The sequence below is a fragment of the Mobula birostris genome, chromosome 6, assembly GCF_030028105.1.
Source record: "Mobula birostris isolate sMobBir1 chromosome 6, sMobBir1.hap1, whole genome shotgun sequence".
Classification (NCBI taxonomy): Eukaryota; Metazoa; Chordata; class Chondrichthyes; order Myliobatiformes; family Myliobatidae; genus Mobula; species Mobula birostris.
The window spans coordinates 49,326,041-49,349,883 of NC_092375.1; the positions used below are offsets into that span (position 1 = coordinate 49,326,041).

General features: G+C 38.9%; 1 protein-coding gene across 5 annotated transcripts in view; it reads left to right on the forward strand.

Annotated features, from left to right (window-relative positions):
- caska (calcium/calmodulin-dependent serine protein kinase a) overlaps positions 1-23,843 on the forward strand; it is a 410,842-nt gene that overhangs the window by 363,372 nt on the left and 23,627 nt on the right. For 2 of the 5 annotated variants that reach the window (XM_072260443.1, XM_072260448.1), the window contains 4 exons: positions 1,977-2,045; positions 4,638-4,673; positions 8,335-8,531; positions 9,467-9,582. In XM_072260443.1, coding sequence (XP_072116544.1) covers positions 1,977-2,045; positions 4,638-4,673; positions 8,335-8,531; positions 9,467-9,582 — 418 coding nt within the window. The remainder of the gene's footprint in view (positions 1-1,976; positions 2,046-4,637; positions 4,674-8,334; positions 8,532-9,466; positions 9,583-23,843) is intronic. The other 3 variants (XM_072260444.1, XM_072260445.1, XM_072260447.1) reach the window with 3 other exon arrangements.

Here is a 23,843-nt window from a genome sequence, read left to right on the forward strand (position 1 = left end):
TACCATAAATTGCAAAATAAATAGTGCAAAAAATGAATTAGATAGTGCTCATGGGGAATAATAAGGTAGTGTTCATGGTTTCATGAAAGAAATAAATAGATTCCTTGCAAGAAGCAAGGTGAGAGTGATTGATCAAAAATATAGTTAAGGCAGAGAAGATGAGATGGAAAGAGGCAGGTGTTAGCATGGATGTTTGCATGAAAACCAGTAAAAGGCAGAAATTGGAAACAAGTAGAACCAATTTTCTACATTAAGCATTATAAAGAAATAACAGTGATTAGTCTTCAACCTACCAGTGAAATTAGTGCACAAAAAATTGATTAGATCAATCCTAATCCCATAAACCAGAAACCTTACTTGTAATTAAATGAAACGAGGAAATGGAATAAATGTTTTTGAAACCTGTGTGGCAGTAATTAGAATACTAATCTGATGTCTTTCAATGTGCATCCATGGAGAAAGGTGTTGGGATGGCTAAAAATAAAACAGGTTTAAAATTGCAGAGGAAACAAAGAAGTGTGGAGGCCAATGGTAGGGTGGCAAAGAGAAGAAATAAAATGCCACAAGTGCTTGCAGTGCCAGGTTAAAGGAGGGTGATAGAAGGCCTGGTAAATGAACAAATATTATATAAATAAAATTAGAAATACCAGGAGAGACGAGAGGAAAACTTGTGTAGAACAATGTCTGATTATCTGAATTTGTTGAATTCAATGCTCATTTTGTGTTTTTTTATTCTTGTTAAGGAAGCTGTTTTAGTAAACATTTTACTAGCAGTAAATATTTGAGCAAATATTAAACAGGATATTGCAGTCATGTTTGTTTTTCCTTCCAACTCAGTAGCTTCATGTGTAAAATCATATTAGAGGTTGCATATGATTGAAGTGTATATCTCGTATTGTGATCCTGTATTGAAAATAAGGGTTCTATTTACAGATATTTAGGATACTGTTGTATTTTCTGTTATGAAAACTGTTATAATTTTATTTAGTACAGTTAATTTATTGAAAGTTCAGTTTATTCAATTAACATTAAGACATTGTTTAACAAAATAACAAAAGGCTATTTTAATATTAATTATATTATTTTCAAACTCCTCAATGCTGTATATTAGCTACATGAATGTTTAATTCTTCATATAAGTGAAGCAGTCTGATGATTCACACATACTAATATCTTGTTCATGCTGGAATCCAGCAGTCACAGTTGCTCCAACTAATCCCAAAAGTAACCTGGTTAACCATCAGAGATAAGAACGTTGAGCCCGCAACCAGTTCTGTTCTTGATATGCCGTCAATTTGACGTGCACTTTCAAAATTATTAGTATAGTTTTCAATGGGTGCTCGTAAACATAGGCAGTAAGGCTGTGCAAGCTGCAGTTACGCATTAATTACAAGCATGCACATGGGTCACTTTATAAACTTCCTTTCTAAAAAGTATCTCATCAGTGATTGAATAGTAATTGTGGAGAATATTCAAACCAAGTACCTTTCCTTAGTCTGTGTATACATACACTTCCATTACCAAGAATCACAAAACAATACTGCTGGTGAAGTTTTGCATTCTTGTCTCCAAATCACATGTGTTTTCTCTGTCATTGCTGATCAGGCTCTTAACCCAACACCTTAACTCCTTGTTCAAAACTCTCCTGTTGATGAAACAGCTTTGCAGTACAGTCAAGCCCTTTAAGAATTTTATATAAACAAGCTCTTTAGAAGAAGATTGTAGTGTAATACAACATTGTAAAAACAAAAACTTTTTAGCTGTTTTATTCCAAAAAATTAAAATATATCTGCTTAGACCAAAAGCTTTGTAGATTAAATGCAACTAATATACATTAAAAATTGAGAAACAATTATTTAGAAACAATTAAATTGGACCTTGATCAATGCATTTTTTTTTCAAAACATTGTTTAAAATTCTGACATATGTTGCAGTTGTGTATATAAGGTGCTACTGAATCTTCTGTCTCGTTGCAGAGAGATTCCCCCTCCACATCCAGACAATCCCCAGCTAACGGCTATAGCAGCACTTATAATTCTGTTTCGGTAAGGTTTCCATTTACAACACACACATGGTATAATTTTATTATATTGCCTCTGTAGCAAGGAATTTATCTTTCAGAAAAGTCCTATTGGTTCTTTTTAAATACCACATAAGAAAGTCACTGGTAATGTCAGCCTCACTCATTTCCTGATAACTAAGATGAAATTCAGCAGTGGATTGGTTTGCAATGCATTTTCCTTCCAAGGTGCATTAGCACAACCAAATACTGGAAATATTTCTTTCCATTTAGATGGTTTGTCTATGAAGAAGTAAAATGAGGTTGAGTAGGGGGAGAATTGAAGAGTTAACTTGTGTAATGATGGTTCCAAAATGAAAGCTGGCATAGCATCACACCAGAGCTCTGAGAGGTAGGGTTTGGTTTCCGCTATCTGAGTTCTCAAATTGGTGTGCTCACTGCTGCGGTGGTACCTGCACATTATGGTATGAAGCTGAAGCCTGGCCAAGCAACTCAATGCTATCAATCTTGTAATGCCTAGTAATAACAAAAAATAATGGGATTGTCATACATTTTCAACACAAGTTCCTATGTTTGCCTGCATTCAGGTTTCTGTGGAGTGCATTGATCATACATGAGAGGTTTGTTTGTCACAGATTAATAATTTATTTTACTTCAGAGATCAGATAACGAGGTAAATTATTTTACCTGAATTTGCAGCATTAGCAAGTAGATCACATTTGATTAATATGAATATTTTTCAAATGCAGTGGAGTCCTTTATATTAGCCTGTCTGAATAATTTCAGACTAAGTAACTCCAAGCAGGAAAGCTTGTTAACTGATGCATTAACTACTAATATTTATCCTACATTTCAGTTGGCATGTTGGCTTTATAACTGCAATAAGCTTCTGCCTGTTTCTTTTAACATCCTTCTATTTTCCAGCAAATCTCTCTCAATCACTTCTCCTATGCAAGGTGTTCCTTCCTTGGGTATTAATCCGTAGGTGATCACACCCATTCTACATTGCCCAACTGATTAATGTTTTCAGTATGAATGTTAACAATTATGGTCAGCAGGCTATTCCTGAATAGAGGGCATCACAACTGGATCCAATCTCATGCAATGTCCATATGTCTACATTCCACTAGATATGAATTGAGAATGCAAAATTTGGATAAATTATCTCTCCATAGCCCAAAAACATTACACTGAAAATTAGTGAATAGTGCAGAACAAAAAGGGTCTTCATTCTCCCTGACAGAAAACTATAATATCAGTATAAACTAATTCCATTTACCTGCACATGGTGTATATCCCTCAATTTCCTGCCTGTTCAGGTGCCTGTCTAAATGCCTCTTAAACAGTGCTACAATACCTGCTTCTACCACTTCCACTGGTTGTATGTTCCAGGCAACTACAATTCTGTCTTTTTTTTTAAAAAAAAGCTTACCTCATAAATCTCCTTTAACTTTTTCTCTGTCACTTTAAAGCTATGCCCTCTAGCATTTCATATTTCTACCCTGAGGGAAATGACTCTGACTCCCTACTCTGTCTATGCCTCATAATATTATATACTTCTATCAGATCACCCAACTTCCAGGCTCCAAAGAAAGCAATCCATGTTTGTCCAACCTCTCCTTATGGCTAATACTCCATACACTATCCTGGTGAAACTCTTCTCCAGAGCCTCTACTTCTTGTAATGCAGTGACCTGAAATGCACATGTTACTCCAAATGTGACCTAACCAAAGATTTGTACAGCTCCAACATGACTTCCTGACTTTATACTCAACACCCAACTTTGAGGCAAGTATGCCATATGCCTTATTTAATGCATTGTCTGTTTGTGTTGCCACTTTCAGGAAGGTTTGGACTTGCATCCTAAGCTCCCTCCATACATTAGTTTTGCTTTTTCAGTGCATACTTATTCTACAGATTTTAGTTTTGCAGAACATGTTCAGATATAAAAATATGGAGGCAAAGCCAGTCCTTGTCTCACTTACTTTCCTCCTTTATGCTCATTCCAAAGAAAACAAAATATTACACAGCAGTATCCGCTCAGAGAAGAAACTATAGAATGACAACCAATGGAAAGTAATTTACACAAGATAGATATGATGGTTTAAGAGATTCTCTTTTCTCATTGACAAAACCTGAGTAATGTGGTTTATGGTAATCCAAGCTTCTCAAATAGTAAATCTGGTTTCCATTCTTTGAACCCCATTCCACATTGTGCAACCAAAATCACAAAATTCTTACGGTTAAGTAATGCCAAGCAGAGGCAGTAACAATGGCTATTTACAGTTAAAATATTTTGAATGCTTTACTGTATTGAAAAATTATTGCCACTATATATTTGTGTTGAAGATGTAGTCTGCATATTGGGGGTGGGAAGCAATAACTGTTCACAGCTAGTATATGCTTTCTACAGCTTGTTGCTAAACAGCCTGGCCTAATTATTCTTGTAGGTTGTTTTATGTAACTGCATGATGCATTTTGCAAATTGATTATACACCAGATAATATACATCTTGCAGCAATAAAAAATATAAATGTGAAATGTGGTAGAATTGTCAAAGTTTTGCTTTGAAGGTGGAATGAAAATCTCTTTTCCTTGGGTTGACTTTATTCTGCAGGACTTGCCATCAACTGCACAACCAAAAGGACGACAGGTGAATAGTCCATAGAAATTTTATAGTATCCGTAACTTAGCACTCATAGTCAATCCATTTTTCATTCAGTATTTTGTATACTGCAGTGTTAACTTTTCAGATAATTGTATTTGAATCTATAACTCACTGGTGAAATTAGCAACAGCTGTCTGAATATTGCACTTCATATGTACTTGCTATCATACTTATATTAGACTTTTTTGAACTAATCAGATTAGATTTATTACCTCATTTTTAAAAACCTTTATATATCCTGTCCTTTTAGTTATTTATTTATTTATTCAGTAATTTCTAATGTTGCTTTTGAATCTATTCCTACCATCTTTTCCTGAGCATAATAATGAATGTTTTAAGACAAAATGTTTCCTGTCACGTCTGGTTCTTTTGTCATTAACTTTAAGTTTTGTCGCTGTCAGTTTGCCAATCCTCCTGCCAATTGAAACTACTTCTGATGGAATAAATAATGAGCAACATAAGTATGTAAATTCACCTCAGGAGAATAGCCCCAGTTTTCTGGTTTCTCTATGTAACTAAAATCTTCATCCCTAAATCCACTCCAGTAAATCACATTCTGCCTATTCCAGGTTCTGGGATTCTTCCTGAAATGTGCTGCCCAGAATTGAAAATGGTATTCTAGCTGCAACCTAGGCAGTGTTATATTATGGCTTGCAGATTTCCTGATTTATATATTATATAGCTTCTTTGATAAAGTCAGTGATTTGATGTCTTAAGTCATCTCAACTTACCTCATCATTTTCAAAGAATGTTATGCATGAAACCCAGTTTTCTACTTTATTGGCTGTTCCTTAACTTCTTCCATTATTGAACACTCACCTGTGTTAAACTTCACTTGCCATATGTCTGGTCATTAAACCTATCTGTCCCTCTGAAGTCCTCCAGTGTACTTTTTCCTTCCTTCCTACATTTGTATCACCAACATATTGAAATTAAGCTCTATCCAGCAAAGTATAGATTAAATATTTAAGAAGAAAGAAATAATCCTGACTCTTGAAGTTCAGTATTACATGCAAAGTAGTACAGTGGTGAGTGTAACACTATTACAATGCCAGAGACCCAAGTTCAATTCCACCATTGTCTATAAAAAGTTTGTACACTCTCCCTGTGATCATGTGGGTTTCCTCTGGGTGCTCTGGTTTTGCATTCAAAAATGTACAGGTTAATAGGGTGTAATTGGGTGGTGCAGACTCATTGAGCCAGAAGGGCCTGTTACCATGCTGTGTCCCTAAATAAAAATAAAAAAAATAAAGCAACCTATTTCACTCCACTTCTAAAAGTCATTTCTGGCATTTAGCCAGTTGGGTATCTGTATTGCTGCTGTCCTTGATAAAGGAATGTTTTAAACAAATTGACTATATCATCACACCCTTATTGATTCACTTAAATTTTTCTATTTAGTCTGTTATTTTGATACCTTACTGCAATATTTCAATGGTGTTGGTCTTACTAATGTTCTATTATTTCATAAAAGAACTCACTCAATTTAGTTGAATATGATTTCTTTCTGAGAAATTTGTGCTGACTTTCATTTGCCACCACACACTTTTCCAAATACCAGTTTGCTCTGGATTATTTGCAGGTGTAGTTGTGGTGAAACTTCATTAATTATTAAGAGTTTCACAGGAACAGGAATGTATAGTTAAGTGTAGACATCCTCAAATTGTCACTTAGTTTCTTTACAGCAGTCTTTGCCAAGGCTGGCATCATAGAATTGTACAGCATTGAAACAGGTCCTTCGACCCAACTGGTCAATATGGTGAAGATGCCTATTTATGCTCACTGTATTTTCCTGAATTTGGCCCATATCCACTCCTGTTCCTACTGATGACACCTCTCCAAAAACTTATTAAATACTTTGATTGTACGTGACTCTACCATATCCTCTAGCAGCTTGTTCCATTTACCCACCATCCCTGTGTGGAAAACTTGCTCCTCAGATCTCCATACATTTCCTCTCACACTTTAAACCTGTGTCCTCATTGTTGACAAGGCTATTAATTTTTCTGCACTATTTCCAGTGAAATCCAATGTAAATATGAGGTAGAGTCATAGAACACTACAGGTCAGAAACAGGCCCTTTGGCCCTTCTGGTCCATACCAAACTGTTATTCTGCCTAGTCCCATTCACCCACACCCCTCCATTCCCTTCCCATTCATGAACTTTTCCAAGCTTCTCTTAAATATTGAAACCAAACCTGCATCCGTTACTTCTGACAGCTTGTTCCGCACTCTCACCATCCTCTGAGTGAAGAGGTTGCCCCTCATGTTCCCCTTAAACATTTCACTTTTCACCCTTAACCCATGACCTCTGGTTCTAGTCTCATCCAATCTCAGTGGAAAAATGCTGTTTATATTTACACTATCGATGCCCCTCATAATTTTGTATTCCTCTATCAAATCTCCCTTCATTCTCCTACGCTCCAGGGAATGAAGTCCTAACTATTCAACCTTTCTCTATAACTCAGGTCCTCAGGATCCAGCAACATCCTTGTAAATTTCCTCTACACTCTTTCAATCTTATTGACATCTTCCCTGTGGGTAGGGGACCAAAACTGCACACAATACTCCAAATTAAGCTTTGCCAGAGTCTTGTACAACTTTAACATAACATATCACCTCTGTTTTCAGTACTTTGATTTATGAAGAGAAATGTGCCAAAATCTCTCTTTATGACCCTAGCTACCTGTGATGCCACGTTCAAGGAATTTTGGATCTGTATTCCCAGATCCCTGTTCTACCACATGCCTCAGTGCCCTAGCATTCATTGTGTAAATCCTACCCTAGTTTGTCCTCCTAATGTGCAGCACTTCACACTGGTCTGCTGCAATAAATACCATCTACCATTTTTCAGTCTATTATTCAAGCTGGTCCAACCTCCTAAAGTCCATGAAGGCAACATCCACTGCCTTGTCCTCATCAACTTCCCTGGTAACTTCCTCGAAAAACTCTACACAATTGGTTAGATATGACCTACCAAGCACAAAGCCATATTAACTATTCCTGTCTGTGCAAATACTTACAGTATATAATCCAATCCCTTAAAATACCAATACTAATGTCAAGTTCTCTGGCCTATGTATTTTTGAACGAGGTGGAACTGAGTTTTTAAAGTTATGCTTGATCATACTTACTGCTGTTTTGTCTCTGATTCTAAAACTATTTCCCTTAGAACAACTACTTCAAAATTCTCAATTTTATCATTTTTTTTACCTTCAGCTTTATCCAAGTATATCCCTATCTATGTACTCTCATATGCTTTGTCTGTCAAAATTGGTTCCTCACCCATCATGGTGCCCTTACTGTTGCTAAATATCATATACACAGCTTTGTGGATAGGTTTTATTGAGGTCATTGGCAGATGTGAACTGGGAAATCCCAGTTCAAAATCTCTCTTCCCTACCACTTCAGCTGAATGGGCTGGATTGCCAGGTTTAGCCTTTTTGTTGTGTACTTTATTTTTATCCCATCTAATGTTACTACTACGTCCTAGAGAAAAGAAAAGCAATCTAAGTAATTTTGTTCATCAAATTATTTCAAATCAGTACAGCTCATATTAGTGGAAGTGTTGTCTGATAGATTCATGTTCATTTTTTGAATGCACAATTCTGTCACATTTTCTTATGAAAGTCTGTTTATCCCATAGATTTATGTTCGAGCGCAATTTGAATATGATCCATCAAAAGATGACCTCATTCCTTGCAAAGAGGCTGGGATCCGTTTCCGAGTTGGAGAGATCATACAAATTATCAGTAAAGATGATCACAATTGGTGGCAAGGCAAGTTGGAAAACTCAAAGAATGGTACAGCTGGACTCATCCCCTCTCCTGAACTGCAGGAATGGTAAGTCTCCTTGGGCATCTTTTGCCTTTTAAGTAAGGACTGGCGCAGGGCTTCGACCTGAAACATTATTTTCAACCCACAGATGCTTCTCAACCCACTGAGTTCCTCCGACAGATTGTGTTTTACACTAATCCATTTTATTTGCAGATATTGCCATCAATTCCTGTCCCACCCCCTCCAAAAATCTTCCACTCACCAATGCACTGGGGAAAATTTATAGTGATAGATTAATCTATAAATCGACACATCTTGGGATGTGGGAGGAAACTAAAGCACCCAGAGGAAATCCACTCAGTTACAGGGGGAATGTGTAAGCTCCACAAAGACTTGCACCAGAGCCAGGACCAAACCCAGATCACTGGAGATGCGAGGTAGCAGCTCTACTAGCTGTGCTGATGTGTGACGAACCAGTTTGTTGGAGGAGCAGAGCAACTAAAATCCTATTTTCAGTAGAAGATTATAAGCTTAAATGATTAAATTATTTTATAAAAACATTTGAAGGATTACCCTTTTAAGTAATACAGTCCATTTTGGAGGAAAAAATATTAAATACAAATATTTTCCATTTAATACATTTAGTTTTAACCATTGAGTGAAAGCTAAACTAATGCTAACTTTCATTAAAGAGCTGGATAAAATAACTGATTGGGTTATCCCTGTAAGATAAAGAGACAGGTATAGTATGAGCTTAAATTCTGAAGCAGTGTTTCCTGTGCTGTGGGAGAAGGCATAATGTTAAATGAAAAGAAACAGACTATATTGACTTTTTGAGTTTCTTGGTGTGCCTCTGCAAAGCCTTATTTGTTGAGTTTGTAAAAAGTAAATTCTTTGTGGCCATCAGAAGCTGTATGTTCAAACTAGATGTTATAAATTTCCTGTTTTCTTTCAATTCTACTATGTATGTTGACCTCTGTGTTTTTGTTTCTTAAAATAAGGCGTGTTGCATGTATAGCCATGGAAAAGACCAAGCAAGAGCAGCAGGCTAGCTGTACCTGGTTTGGGAAAAAGAAAAAACAATACAAAGATAAATATCTGGCAAAGCACAATGCAGGTACTCAATAGCTAGCTTAAATATTGAAATTCATCATTCTAACTGCATCTGCTTTTAATTCATAAATATTTGCATTCAGAAATAAAATAATAAGAATCCAAAACAGATTTGTAAACCATGTGAGATTTTCTACACATCATTGTTTTAATGTCAACAGTGAATGGTTAAAATAATGCGATTATTGTCAGTATTAAAATGTTATAATAACTAGTTTCAATTTTGATTAAATTAGTTTAGAAAATTTCATGTGTATGTATTTGTAAGCAATCATTTTTAAAGAATAGGGCTTGAACAAGATATAATATTTTCAGGATTTTTATTTATTCTCTCATGGATTATGATTGTCACTGGCAAGACAAACATTTAAAAGGTCAATGTTTCAGGGTTCTGCAGCCGCAAGCAAACTAGACTGGTTAAGGTTAGCAAGCTATCAACTTGAAGGAGATTTTTTTTATATAAACAGTTTATTAATTTTATGGTTACGCAGTCAGTTCTCCAGCTTCGTGGTAATATTTGTTCATGTCCCTCCATTTCTTAGTCCAGATCGCTAGATATTGGTCCAATAACTTGAACCTTGACGTGACATGGTAGTTAAGTTTTAAGAAGGAAGCTTAATTCAGTAATAAGAGAAGGGGTGAGGGAGGAGGTGGCTCTGTCATTCTTGAAATCATTTATATTTTCTCCCAGCTGTTGCAGTAATGTTAAAACAATGTAAGTTCATCTAGATCCTGCTTTACCTTCTGTGGTTCAGAGATGTTATTTGCTGTTTCTTGCAACAGTATGTATCTGAATGGTAACTCACATTTCTTATTGCTAGATGAGCCTGAGATGTAACAATACCATCCCTTTGAATTAAATACTTAGTTCTTTACATGTACGTTTCTTCTACAGTATCTCTCCTACAGAGGGCTTAAATATTCTCCAGTGAAACTAGGCTTAATGTAATTTTAAAACTTTATTTTCTTTATAGAGTGAGCAAAACAAGAGCCACAGTTGAGAAAATTTTAGTTCAATCACTAAAACTTCATAAAACCTCAAAGTTGCTAACTTAGCAGGTCATTTTTTTATTTGTCCTACAGAGTTATTTGTCTGCATAGTATCCTGTATTTTCTGAATTCCTTTGTTATCTGACAAGAACCTGTAGTCTTAGTTCTTCCTCATAATTCTTAACTGAAAGAATTACTATTCAAGGCTGCTACTTCACACATTCCCTTTAAAATTAACTTATTTACAAACTCAACATGAAGGTCCCTTCCATCACCTGCTATCCTTTTCCCACAGTTGGAACAATTATACTGAAATTCCTATATTATTTCTACAACAAATGTTGGGTTTTTTTGCTCATTGCTTCTTATTTTCAACTGATTTGCTAAAATGTGTAAGGTAGCCGTTTGGCTCACAAGGTCTGTGTTGCCTCCAAGCATCAAAAATCTTGTGGGAAATGCCAGCATCTACAGACTTTTGATAGATTTTTGATGCTTGGAGGCAATACAGATCTTGTGAGCCAAACGGCCTTTATAATTACTTATATCCTGCAACTTATTCTCTCTCATTTGCCTATCACTCTCTAATGATTCCTTTACATTCACCTATGCGAGAGCATAATTGAACTCCAGATTGAAGAGAGAGGAGCATCAGAATCAGGTTTAATATCAGCGGCATATGTCATGAAATTTGTTAACTCTGTGTCAGTAGTACACTGCAATACATGATAATGTAGAGAAAAAAATACCATGAATTGTAGCAAGTAATACATATATATTAAATGATTCAATTGAATAAGTAGTGCAAAAATAAATAAATAAATAAGTGGTGATGTAGTGTTCATGGGTTCACTGTCCATTCAGAAAACGGAATGCAAAGGGGAAGAAGCTGTTCCTGAACCGTTGAGTGTGTGCCTTCAGGCTTTTGTACCTCCTTCCTGATGGTAACAATGAGGAAAGGGCATGACCTGGGAGGTGGGGACATTTTTGAGGCACTACTCCTTGAAGATGTCCTGGATACTATGGAGGCCAGTGCTCACGATCAAGCTGACTAATTTTACAATTCTCTGCAGCTTGCTTCGATCCTGTGCAGTACTCTCATCCCCACAGCAAACGGTGATTCAGCCAGACAGAATGCTCTCCACGGTGCATCTGTAGAAATTTGCAAGTGTTTTAAGTGACATACCAAATCTCCTTAAACTCCAAAGAAATGTAGCCACCGCCTTGCTGTTAGCAAAACTATCTTGATCAGACAAATAAACGTGAACTCCGAGACAACTAGAATCAAACTCACTTTATTTACGGGCAACCAGGGGCTTATCTGAAAGAGGTAGCATTAAAGATTGTGATGGCATTAGAAATAATCTCTCAAAAAACATTGTATTCTGGCTTGGTGCCAGAGGACTGGAAAATTGCAAATGTCACTCCACTCTTTAAGAAAGGAGGAAGGCAACAGAATGGAAATTGTAGACCAGTTAGCCTGACCTCAGTGGTTGGGAAGATGATAGAGTCAATTGTTAAGGATGAGGTGATGGTGAACTTGATGACACAGGACAAGATAGTACAAAATCAGCATTCTGAGGGAAAATCCTATTTGACAAGCCTGTTGGAATTCTTTGAGGAGATTACAAGTAGGATAGATAAAGGGGGTGCAGTGGATGTTGTATATTTGGACTTTCAAAAGGCCTTTGACAAGGTGCTACACATGAGGCTGCTTACCAAGTTAAGAGCCCATGGTATTATGGGAAAGTTACTAACATGGTTAGAGTATTGGCTGATTGGTAGGAGGCAGCAAGTGGGAGTAAAAGGATCCATTTATAGTTGGCTGCCAGTGACTAGTGGTGTTCTGCAGGGGTCGATGTTGGGACCACTTCTTTTTATGCTGTATATAAATCATTTAGATGATGGAATAGATGGTTTTGTTGCCAAGTTTGCAGATGATACAAAGATTGGTAAGGGGGCAGATTGTGATGAGGAGACGGGTAGGTTGCAGAAGGACTTAGACTAATTAGGAGAATGAGCAAGAAAGTGGCAAATGAGATACAATGATGGCAAATGCACAGTCATGCACTTTGGTAGTAGAAATGTGCAGACTATTTTCTAAACAGGGAGAAGACCCAGGAACCTGAGATGCAGAGGGACTTGGGAGTCCTTGTGCGGTACACCCTAAAGGTTAACTTGCAGGTTGAGACGGTGGTGAGGAAGGCAAATGCCATGTTAGCATTGCTTTCAAGAGGTCTAGAATACAAGAGCAAGGATGTGATGCTGAGGCTTTATAAGGCACTGGTAAGGCCTCACCTGGAGTATTGTGAACAGTTTTGGGACCCTCATTTTGGAACCCTTATTTTGGAAAAGATGTGCTGGCATTGGAGAGGGTCCAGAAGAGGTTCACAATGATAATTCCAGGAATGAAAGGGTTATCATACAAGGAACGTTTGATGGCTCTGGGTCTGTACTTGCTGGAATTCAGAAGGATGAGGGGGGATCTCATTGAAACCTTTCGAATGTTGAAAGGCCTAGACAGAGTAGATGTGGAAAGAATGTTTTGCATCATGGGAGAGTCTAGAACAAGAGGGCACAGCCTCGGGATAGAGGGGCGCCCTTTCAAAACAGATGTGGAGAAATTTCTTTAGCCAGAGGTGGGTGAATTTGTGGAATTTGTTGCCACATGCAGCTGTGGAGGTCAGGTCGTTGGGTGTATTTAAGGCAAATATTGATAGGTTCTTGATTGGACACAGCATCAAAGATTACGGGGAGAAGGCCGGGAACTGGGGTTGAGGAGGAGGAAAAAAAGGATCAGCCATGATTGAATGGCGGAGCAGACTCAATGGGCCAGATGGCCTAATTCTGCTCCTATGTCTTATAGTCTTGTGGTCTTATCCAGAAGTTGCTTTATCTATTAGTACTGTTCAACTCTCTTCTCTGTGTGCCTGTTCATAAGGACTTTTGTTCATGGATCTTCTGTCAATAGTTCTGAAGCTTCTTTTTTTAGATTTATTAACTATTGTTCTGTTTACTCTTTTTATTACCCATTTCTTACCTGTTTGAAATTTATCCTATAAACAGTTTGGTTCATTTATGAAACAATTGTTTTTCAATCCCCCTTTTTCTGGCTCTTGGAGGCCCCCTTATTTATATGACAGATTCTTTTGAGATTACTTAATGTGAGATTTTACAAATGGATAGGGAGGTTCATTAAAGTTGGTCACTAATCAGTGGCCTCCCTGTGGGTCTCAGACCCTGTCTTCCATCTAATATCTTGCTCCTCTCCAGGAGCTCAGGCACGGTCAAAAGTTTACCATGATCTCCTCATCGACTGGACTCATTCACTGATCTTGCTTCTCAAGCTCACAGTATTATGATTCGCTGGACCCTGTGTAAAAGGGGCCCACATTGGGTGCCAAATTATTAGTAAAACTATCTTGATCAGACAAATAAACACAGACACTGAGAGGACGCCGATCAAATTCACTTTATTTATGAGATATATCACAGGGAATTCGCCTCACAATCAAGATGTCCTGGACTCCAAATAAGCAATGGAAAGTTCCTTTTATATAGTACAAAAACAAAATGTTCATAATCTTAGACCTAACCACACAAAGATAAAACACAGGAACAAACAGATACGTCCATAGCTCAAGGTATTTTTAATCATAGAACAGACAATAACTAAGTCATATGAATGTATGTTCCTTTTTTCTGCACTTGTGCTGCATCCTGATTGCGAAAGACTCTCCACTATAAGTCTAAACTTGGGACATTGAGTTACAAAAGTTCATTCAGTTACAAAGTTAAAATAGAGAAAGGCAAGTTATCTACTTAGTTCATTAATTCTTGCCGATCCTTCGAACAGCTAGCCTCGACTGATTTTAACGACTGACTACATCTCAGAAAAATAGAGATGTTTCATATTTTCATAATTTTAAGGGTCCAAATGAAAAAGTACTAGCAACTCTGGTGCTATCAGATAAATAATCCTTTATTCTTCCACAGTGTCTTCTTTATTGCTGCATCTATATGTTGCCTCCAGGTTAGGTCCTCAGAGATATTGACACATAGGAACTTGAAATTGCTCACTCTCTCCACTTCGATCCCTCCATGAGGACTGATGTGTGTTCCGTCATCTTACCCTTTCTGAAGTCCACAATCAGTTATTTGGTCTTACTGATGTTGGGTGTGTTGTAATGTGGCTAATTAGGATATTGGGGGGGGGGAGTCTACTCCCATTTTTGTTCTTCCAGTGACCCTCGGTGCATAGTGTCCCCGCCATGCCGTACGGGTTGTGAAGCTCTCTGTATATACATAACATTTTGAAGTTCGAGATAAAGTTGTTTCTTTGGCATGAAGTTGTCGAGTGTGCCTTTTTCAAAGTAGAAGTTACCACATATTTTTGGCGACAAGGTGAACTGGTTTTGTGAACGTGTCAGCACGTTTTTCGAACGGGAGCTTTCGTGTTCAGTATGGCTATGTTTGGAACTATCAGTGAATTTCTGGAAGCAAGCGAGGACTGGCCGGAGTATGAGGAAAGGTTGGGACACTTTTTCTGTGCTAATGGAATTACAGAGGAGGCTAAGAAGCGCTCTATTCTCCTGAGTGTGTGTGGGGCAAAGACTTACAAGCTGATAAGGAACTTAGCCACACCGCGGAAACCAGGGGAAATTCCATATGATGAACTGGTGAAACTCGTAGGGGACCACTACAATCCAAAACCTTCTGTGATAGTCCAACGGTGCAAGTTTCACAGCCATTTCAGGAAGCCAGGTCAGTCTGTGGCTAATTTTGTGGCCGAGCTTCAGCAGCTGTCGGAGCATTGTGATTTCGGAGTGGTGTTGGAAGATATGCTCCGTGATCGATTGGTATGCGGCACTAATAATGCCGACATACAACACCGCCTGTTAGGGGAAGCCCCACCATTGACTTTCAAGAAAGCCTTAGAGATTGCCCAAGGCATGAAGATGGCTGCTAGTAATGTCAGGGATATCCAGAAAGGACATGGGGAGTTGCAGTGGGCAGCAGTGCACCAAATCAGAAAGGAGACTGGTAAACAGGCAAAGCGGGTGGAATGTTTCCGGTGTGGAGGGACGCACTATGCAAATGATTGCAAATTCAAAGACACTGTCTGCCGTGCTTGTAGCAAAAAGGGACATTTAGCTAAAAAGTGCAGAAGTTCAAAGGGTAAGATTAAGCCTGGGCAGGGGAAAGCTCAACAGGCTCAGGCAGCCACACACCATCTAGAAGATGCAGATGAAGAGGCAGCATGTGCCTACAACATGTTTGCAGTGGAAACAGATGAGGAACCACCTGAACCATATTATGCCACAGTCACTGTCAGGGGAAAGGACATTAAGTTTGAGATTGATTCAGGGGCTACTGCATCTGTCATTAGTGAGGAGACCTACAGGAGGACATGGGGTCCAACCTGCCTCCCATTAGACCGTCAAAGCTCAAACTCAGGACCTATATGGGGCAGCACATACCTCATTTAGGGGTGTTATATGTGGATATTTCAGCCAAGGGTCAGAAGGCTGAAGCCAGGCTAGTGTTAGCTAAGGGCAGGGGACCCAGTCTTTTGGGTCGCGATTGGCTTTGCAAAATCCAGCTAAGCTGGCATGAAATTAAATATGCACACACGACGGAGGACATTCTGCAGCGGTACAGTGACGTTTTCAGGGACGAGCTAGGAACACTGAGGGGTGTGACAGAGAAACTCCATGTCGACCCTGAGGCTACACCACGTTTTTTATTTCCTAGTTTTTTTAACATTTGGGGATGTTGGATTTTAAAGGGGGAGAAGTGTTGTAATGTGAGCGTAATTAAAAGTAAGTTAATACTAATTAGGATATCGGGGGGGGGGGGGGGGGCAGTCTACTTCGGTTTCTGTTCTTCCGGTGGCCCTCAGTACGCAGTACATTGGCCCTTGGACAATGTCTCCCATCCACTACATAACGTACTGGGTGGGCACAGGAGTACATTCAGCCAGAGACTCATTCCACCGAGATGCAACACAGAGCATCATAGGAGGTCATTCCTGCCTGTGGCCATCAAACTTTACAACTCCTCCCTTGAAGGGTCAGACACTCTGAGCCAATAGGCTGGTCCTGGACTTATTTCCTGGCATAATTTACATATTACTATTTAATTATTTATGGTGCAACTGTAATGAAAACCAATTTCCCCCGGGATCAATAAAGTATGACTATGACTATGACTATAGTGTCCCCGCCATGCTGTATAGGTTGTGAAACTCTCTGTATATACGTAACGTTTTGAGGTTCGAGATAAAGTTGTTTCTTTGGCATGAAGTTGTCGAGTGTGCCTTTTTCAAAGTAGAAGTTACCACAGGGAGCAATGTTATTGCTGTGATACCACTCAACTAGCTGGTATATCTTGCTCCTGTACACTTTCTTGTCACCATCTGAGATTCTGTCACTAATGGTTATATCATCAGCGATGGCATTAGATGGCATTTGAACTGTGCCTAGCCACACAGTCATGGGTGTAAAGAGAGTAGAGCAGTGGGCTAAGCACATATCTCTGAGGTGCACTATTGTTGATTGTCAGCAAGAAGAAAATGTTATTTCAGTCTGCACAGATTGTGGTCTTCCGGTTAAGAAGTCGAGAATCCAGTTGCAGAAGGAGTACAGAAGCCAAGGTTCTGCAGCCTTTCGATCAGAGCTGTAGGAATGATGGTGTTAAACACTGAGCTGTAGTCAATAAACTGCATCCTGACATAGGTACTTGTATTGTCCAAGCAATCCAAGGCCGAGTGGAGAGCCAATGAGATTGCATCTAGCATAGACCTATTGGTACGATAGGCTAATTACAGTGGGCCCAAAGATCATTCATGAGTCCTAAGTAATAAAAGCTTAGATGAATGTTTCTGCAATGCATTGACTAAAGTAGAATTAAAGATGGTCTTAGTGACAAAATGCAAAGGGGGTGAGTTGATAATGAATCTAGTGGTACAAGCTGTATCATCAGGATTGTGGTAAAGATTTAAAATTAAGGATGAGACTGAAGATATTAGCTGCGTTCTTGAGATTGCTGTTCATCTATGATTGGATTTTGTATGAACTATCAGTATAAAGTGTTTTAGAGGCCAAAAAAGATTTTGTTGTGAACTTCAAAGCTCACCCCATGTCTTCAGATGATTTTGCTGAGATACAATGCAGAAGGTGGTGAGTTAAGCATGGATCAGTGGAAGTAAGTGAGGGATTGCTGATAAAGCCTGGTTCTAGCTTTAGCTAAATTAGTAACATTAGAACTGAGCAAGAGTGCTGCTTTCTTCTGGCTAAAGGAAGAGTGGGGTAGGAGGGTAGTGGTTTGGATGACCACATCCAAGGTTGCAAAGAAGATAGAGGAACAATAGTAAAATTTATAATATAATATGGATATCTTTTTCTCATGATGATGTAGTCGTAAAGACATCATTGATTGGAGGAAGTTTAATTGCTGAGACAGAGGCAGAAACTCAAATAATTTGGAAGTACTAGACATGGATTAGAAAGTGATAGTACGTCCCAAATATGCTGTAAGAGACGAGTTCCTTTATAAATCTACAGTTGCTAAAATTGTCTTTTTTAATTTGCAAGTTTATCTTGACACTCTGAGATGTTTAATAGTGGGTGCCATGGTAGTGTAGTGGTTTAAGTGACACTATTACCGCTCGGGGTGCCAGAGTTTGGAGTTTAACCGCGGCATCCTCTGTAAGGAATTTGTACATTCTTCCCATGGAATACATGGGTTTTCTATGTTTTCCTCCCACAGTTCAAAGACACACAGTTTTGTATGTCAATAAATCATTGTAAATTGTCCCATGATTCTTGAAGGACTAGAAAAGCCTCATCTATGCCGTATAAATAGATAGATCATTATGAGAAAGAAAGAATGAAGGAGAATGAATTAAATGAGCCATGATAACCTTAAAGTAAAATCAACTCATCCTTTGGCACGTAACATTTGTTTTATTTTGGCTGACAGATGATGCATCTTGGTATTGTTAGATCAAGCATTCAAAACAACAGTTAAGTTTTGACCCCTACCCCCCCCCCCCACCCGCCAGGACCTAGGCTTCAAACTGGGCTTAAAATCAAGAACACTCGGCCACAGTGGTTCTCTTCATTAAAGTATTTGTCTGAAACGACCTTTTTCTTTGAACGATTAACCCAATACTGTACATCTAAATTTTCTTGTGTACCTAACCTATGGAAAAATAAATAGCACCTCTTACAATGCACAACTGCTGATCATTGTAAAGGGAGAGCCAGCAGTGGAATCAAAGCCATAGTACAATATCACAAGCTACAAATATGGTATATGTATGCAAATATGAAATACTTTGTTTTATGCATTTTATGAATTTAATAATCTTAAATTTGCCTTGGGATTGTATCCGTTCTTGTGAAAACATAGTTATGTACATTCCAGTTCTAAAATGAAACCAGGATGCACACAACATTAAATTTCCATATCTGACCACAATAGAGAGTTAAGTATTTTTGCAATGTGATATGTTTGTTGCCTTTTGTGGATACTGAAATATATATTTCATGCATTTTTTTGTAATATAATATTTGATTTTGTTTTGATGTGAATTTTTTGTGTGTTTTATACATTTTGGTTGTAATTTAATAATGCAATGCAACATTGCTTAAACAATAATGCTTATACATTTTTCATGCTGTCTTCCACCTAATGGCCTCTATGCATGTAAGTAACTGTGAATGAGTGACATTAACTTTTCTCCCTTTTATCATTTTTATATTTGTTTGTCTCATTAGCATTAAAGGAATTAAAGCTGCATTATATTCTCTTGGAAAACCTTTTCCCACCTTTGGCATAATAAAAAGTTTAGAAAGTATGTTGATGTCTGGACCCAGAAATGCAAAGTAATGTTGTTCACTAATAGAGCTTGAATTAGTGCAGATACATGCTTAGAAGTTCCATTTTTCTCTTGGGGTATGCCAGATGAGCACCAATCATTGGTTTTATCATTGGTCCTACACTGAAAACACAGCACCAAAAGCCATCAATGAAAATATACTCCTTAACATTTATTTCAGAGGCTAAAATCAGGCTTGACAGCCACAAACCCAAATGGTCCAGTGTTTTGGCCAGCAGAGAAGGGCAATGGAGACTGGTGATCTCGGTGAGGCAATTGAGTTGGATAGGGATTGGCATTCATAATGCCAATTTGGAATTTAGGGTGTGGTTGAAGAATCAAATCAGAAAATGTTGATCAGCAAGTCACACAGCTTTTATGTGTAGAGAAGCAGCTAATGTTTCAGGTTTAATGATCTATCAACAAGACTCTATCAATTTAAGCCGCAAACAAGATGGACAAAACAAAGAAAATGGCTGAGAGAGGGTGCCAGCTCAGAGAGGATTTTGGCTTGTCATCCTCTGGAAGAATGAATGAAAACAAGAGAAAGGGGAGAGAAAAGTAAACGTTGTGAAATGTTGTGTTGGGCACGTGGCCAAGTGGTTAAGGCGTTCGTCTAGTGATCTGAAGGTCGCTAGTTTGAGCCTCAGCTGTGGCGGCGTGTTAATGTCCTTGAGCGAGGCACTTAACCACACATTGCTCTAGTGTCTGTGTGAGGAGTGGCACCCCACATAGACTTCCAATCTGCACCTTGTAAGGCATGAAAATGCCCGATGCAGGCCTCTCATGGTCTGAGTCGACATTCCCTCCCCTGTGAAACTATGCAATATAAAACACTGCAGGTGCTAGAAACTGAAATAAAGCAATATCTTGGTCAGACAGCATCAGCTACAAGAGAGAAACTATTAATGAGCTTGCATTAAAATGGATCAGTCGACCCATGAGGGTTGTAATATGCCAAGATGACATCATGGTCCTTAAACTTGCATTGTATTTTGGAGCAGTGTAAGAAGCCGTTGATGAGAAGCTCAAGATGGAATGGAAAATTGAATTAATAGGCAGATGGAAGCTAAGAGGAAGAACAGAGGTGTTCTGCAAGAGGTCACTTAATCTGCATTCGCTTCCTTTGATGTAGAAAAGACCAAAAATGAGCACTGAATGTAATATTCTAAATTGAACAAACTACAAATGAATCACTCCTTCACCTGAAGACTGTTTAAGTCCTCTCATTATGGGAAGGGAAGAGGTAAAAGGCAAACTGTTGATACTACTTTTTTGAGTAATGACATTCTGTCTCCAGGGATGTGGGTATTTGTGGTGATGGATGGAAAAATCCCTTAAATCTTCTGCTGTCTCCAACAAGATCCTACCACTAAGAACACCTTTTCCTCCCAACCACACTCTGCTTTCCATAGGGACCGCTATCTACATGATGCTCTTGTCTACTCATACGTCCCCACTGATTTCGCTCCTGACACCTATCCCTGCAAGCATGACAATTACTACATCTGCCCCTACACCATCTCCCTCACCACTATTCAGGGCCACAAACAGTCTTCCAGGTGAGGCGACACTTTGCTTGTGAGTCTATCAATGCCACCTATTGTATCTGGTGCTCCCGCTGAGAACCGACGTAGATTAGTGGACCACTTCATCAAGGGCCTTTGCTCCATCCACCGCAAAAGACAGGATCTCCTGATGGCCACCCATTTCAGTTCGACTTCCCATTCCCATTCCAACATGTCTCCCCCATGTCCACCTCTACTGCTATGATGGGGCCATACTTGGGATGGAGGAGCAACACCTCGTTCCATCTGAGTTGCTTCCAACCTGATGTCATTAACATCGATTTCTATAACATACTCTCTCTTCTCTCGTTATCCATGCCCCATCCTGATTCCCCCATCACCCCTTCTTTTGTCCTCACCTGCTTATCTACCCCTCCTCTGTTTCTTCCATGAGTCACTGTTCTCTCCTATACGCAGCCTTTACCTCTTCCATATATCACCTCCCAGCTTCTTATTTCATCTGCTCTCTTGCACCCACCCATCACCCCCTTCACCTTGTCTCACATATGAGCTGCCAGCTTGTGCTACTTCCCCTCCCTCCACTTCATTCTGGCTTCTGCCCCCTCCCTTTCCAGTCCTAATGAAGGGGCTCAGCCCAGAACGTTGACTGTTTATTCCCCTCCATAGATGCTTCCTGTTCTTGATCAGGTTGGCTAAAGAAAGCTTGAGCGTAGAAATGGAGATAGAACAGAGTCGGTTGAGAGCCTGTCAGGGGAAAAGCATCTTGGAAGCATTGGTGGAAGAAAGTGTCTTCTTCAAAATTAAAATGATCATCCAGAAAAATCAGCAGGAAGGAGGGAAGAAGACGCTGTCATTAAAATAGCCCTGTGAGTTATTGAGCTTATATTATATCCTGATTCGAGATGGGGAAGTTAAAACTTGTAGGTCTTACAACATGCTGGTTGTAGTCATACTGTGCCAAGAGTGCCCAATAATGCGTATCCCAAGGCTAGGTGGAAGTTCCATCTAGAGTGCAAAGTTGACCTATATGTGGAAGTGCTCACTCAGATTTCCAAAGTAACATTGAAGTAGCTGTTGTTGCAATTCACAGAGAGAGAGAGGAATAATTTTCAGTTGCATTATGCTAATAAAAAATAGTGCAAATTGCATTTCTAACCTGTGTCCAGCAACAAACCTAGTCTGTCCCACAGCTCAATCTTCATCCTTCTTTGTCACTTCATCGCCATCCTCATTTCCCCATACCCCTTTTGGTAGGGGTATTTGTGTTAGCCCCCCAATTAAGTGTTTCTCCCAAAGACGAAGGGTGAAAGCTTCCAACTGTAAGTCAGTTATGGTAGAAGAGAATTCAAGGAAGAGGATTAATGAAAATACTTAATCCGTGCATGAATATCTTGAAAATTCAACAGATGATGGAAAATTTAAATAAAAACAAGAACTGTTGACTGATTTGAACTTCTATAATCTCACTTAGATGTACCTAATTTGAATAGAAAGACTAACTGTATGTGTTACCATCTAAAATTGCACTATAAAAATATAATGCAGCTTTAACTGCATGATGGAATTGTTTTATATGACTCACAATTTCCCTGTAAGTACACCTGAATTAATGCAATACTTCTTCTAACTCTCAACAGCAAAAATGAGCCTCACTTTCATTGTGAAATGTGAGACTTTAAAATCATGTTTAAGGCCCTGTTGGTATTTCCTTAAATAAATTTTAGGGCTAAAGACAAAAGTGTGTCTTTTTGTTAAAACTTGAATAACTATTGTGGCTTTCAAGGGCCTTGCTGGAGCATCTCTATACTTTATTATCTGTTATATACTTCTCACATTGTATAGACCATAAGACATAAGAGCAAAACTAGGCCATTCAGCCCATTGAGTCTGCTCCACCATTCCATCATGGCTGATCTCGAATCCCACTCAACCCCCATATACATGCCTTCTCGCCGTATCCTTAGGTGCCCTGATCAATCAGGAAACGATCAATTTCCACCTTAAATATACGCATGGACTTGGCCTCCACCGTAGTCTGTGGCAGAACATTCCACAGATTTACTACTCTCTGACTAAAGATATTCCTCCTTACCTCTGTTCTAAGGGGTCGCCCCTCAATTTTGAGGCTGTGCCCTCTAGTTCTGGATACCCCCACCACAGGAACATCCTCTCCACATCCACCCTATCTAGTCCTTTCAATGAGATCTCCCTACATTCTTCTAAATTCCAGTGAGTACAGGCCCAAAGCTCCCAAACACTCCTCATATGTTAACCCCTTCATTCCCAGAGTCATCCTCGTGAACCTCCTCCAGACTCTCTCCAATGACAACAAATCCTTTTTGAGATATGGGGCCCAAAAGTATTGACAATACCCCAAGTGCGGCCCAGCATTGTCTCCTTGCTTTTATATTCTATTCCTCTTGAAATAAATGTCAATATTGCATTTGCCTTCTTTACTCCAGTCTCCACCTGTAAGTTAACCTTCTAGGCCTCTTGCACGAGGACTCCCAAGTCCCTCTGCACCTCTAATGTTTGAACTTTCTCCCCATTTAGAAAATAGTCTGCACTATTGTTCCTTTTACCAGAATGCATTGTCATACATTTCCCAACACCATATTCCATCTGCCACCTTTTTTTACCCATTCTTCCAATTTGTCTAAGTCCTGCTACAATTGCACTGCTTCCTCAACACTACCTACTCCTCCGCCTATCTTCATATCATCCACAAACTGCCACAAAGCCATCAATTCCATTATCTAAATCATTGACAAATAATGTGAAAAGCAGCAGTCCCAATACTGACCCCTGAGGCACACCTCAATTTAGGTTGGGGATATTAAGCTTCCTTTCATACTCTTACTTATC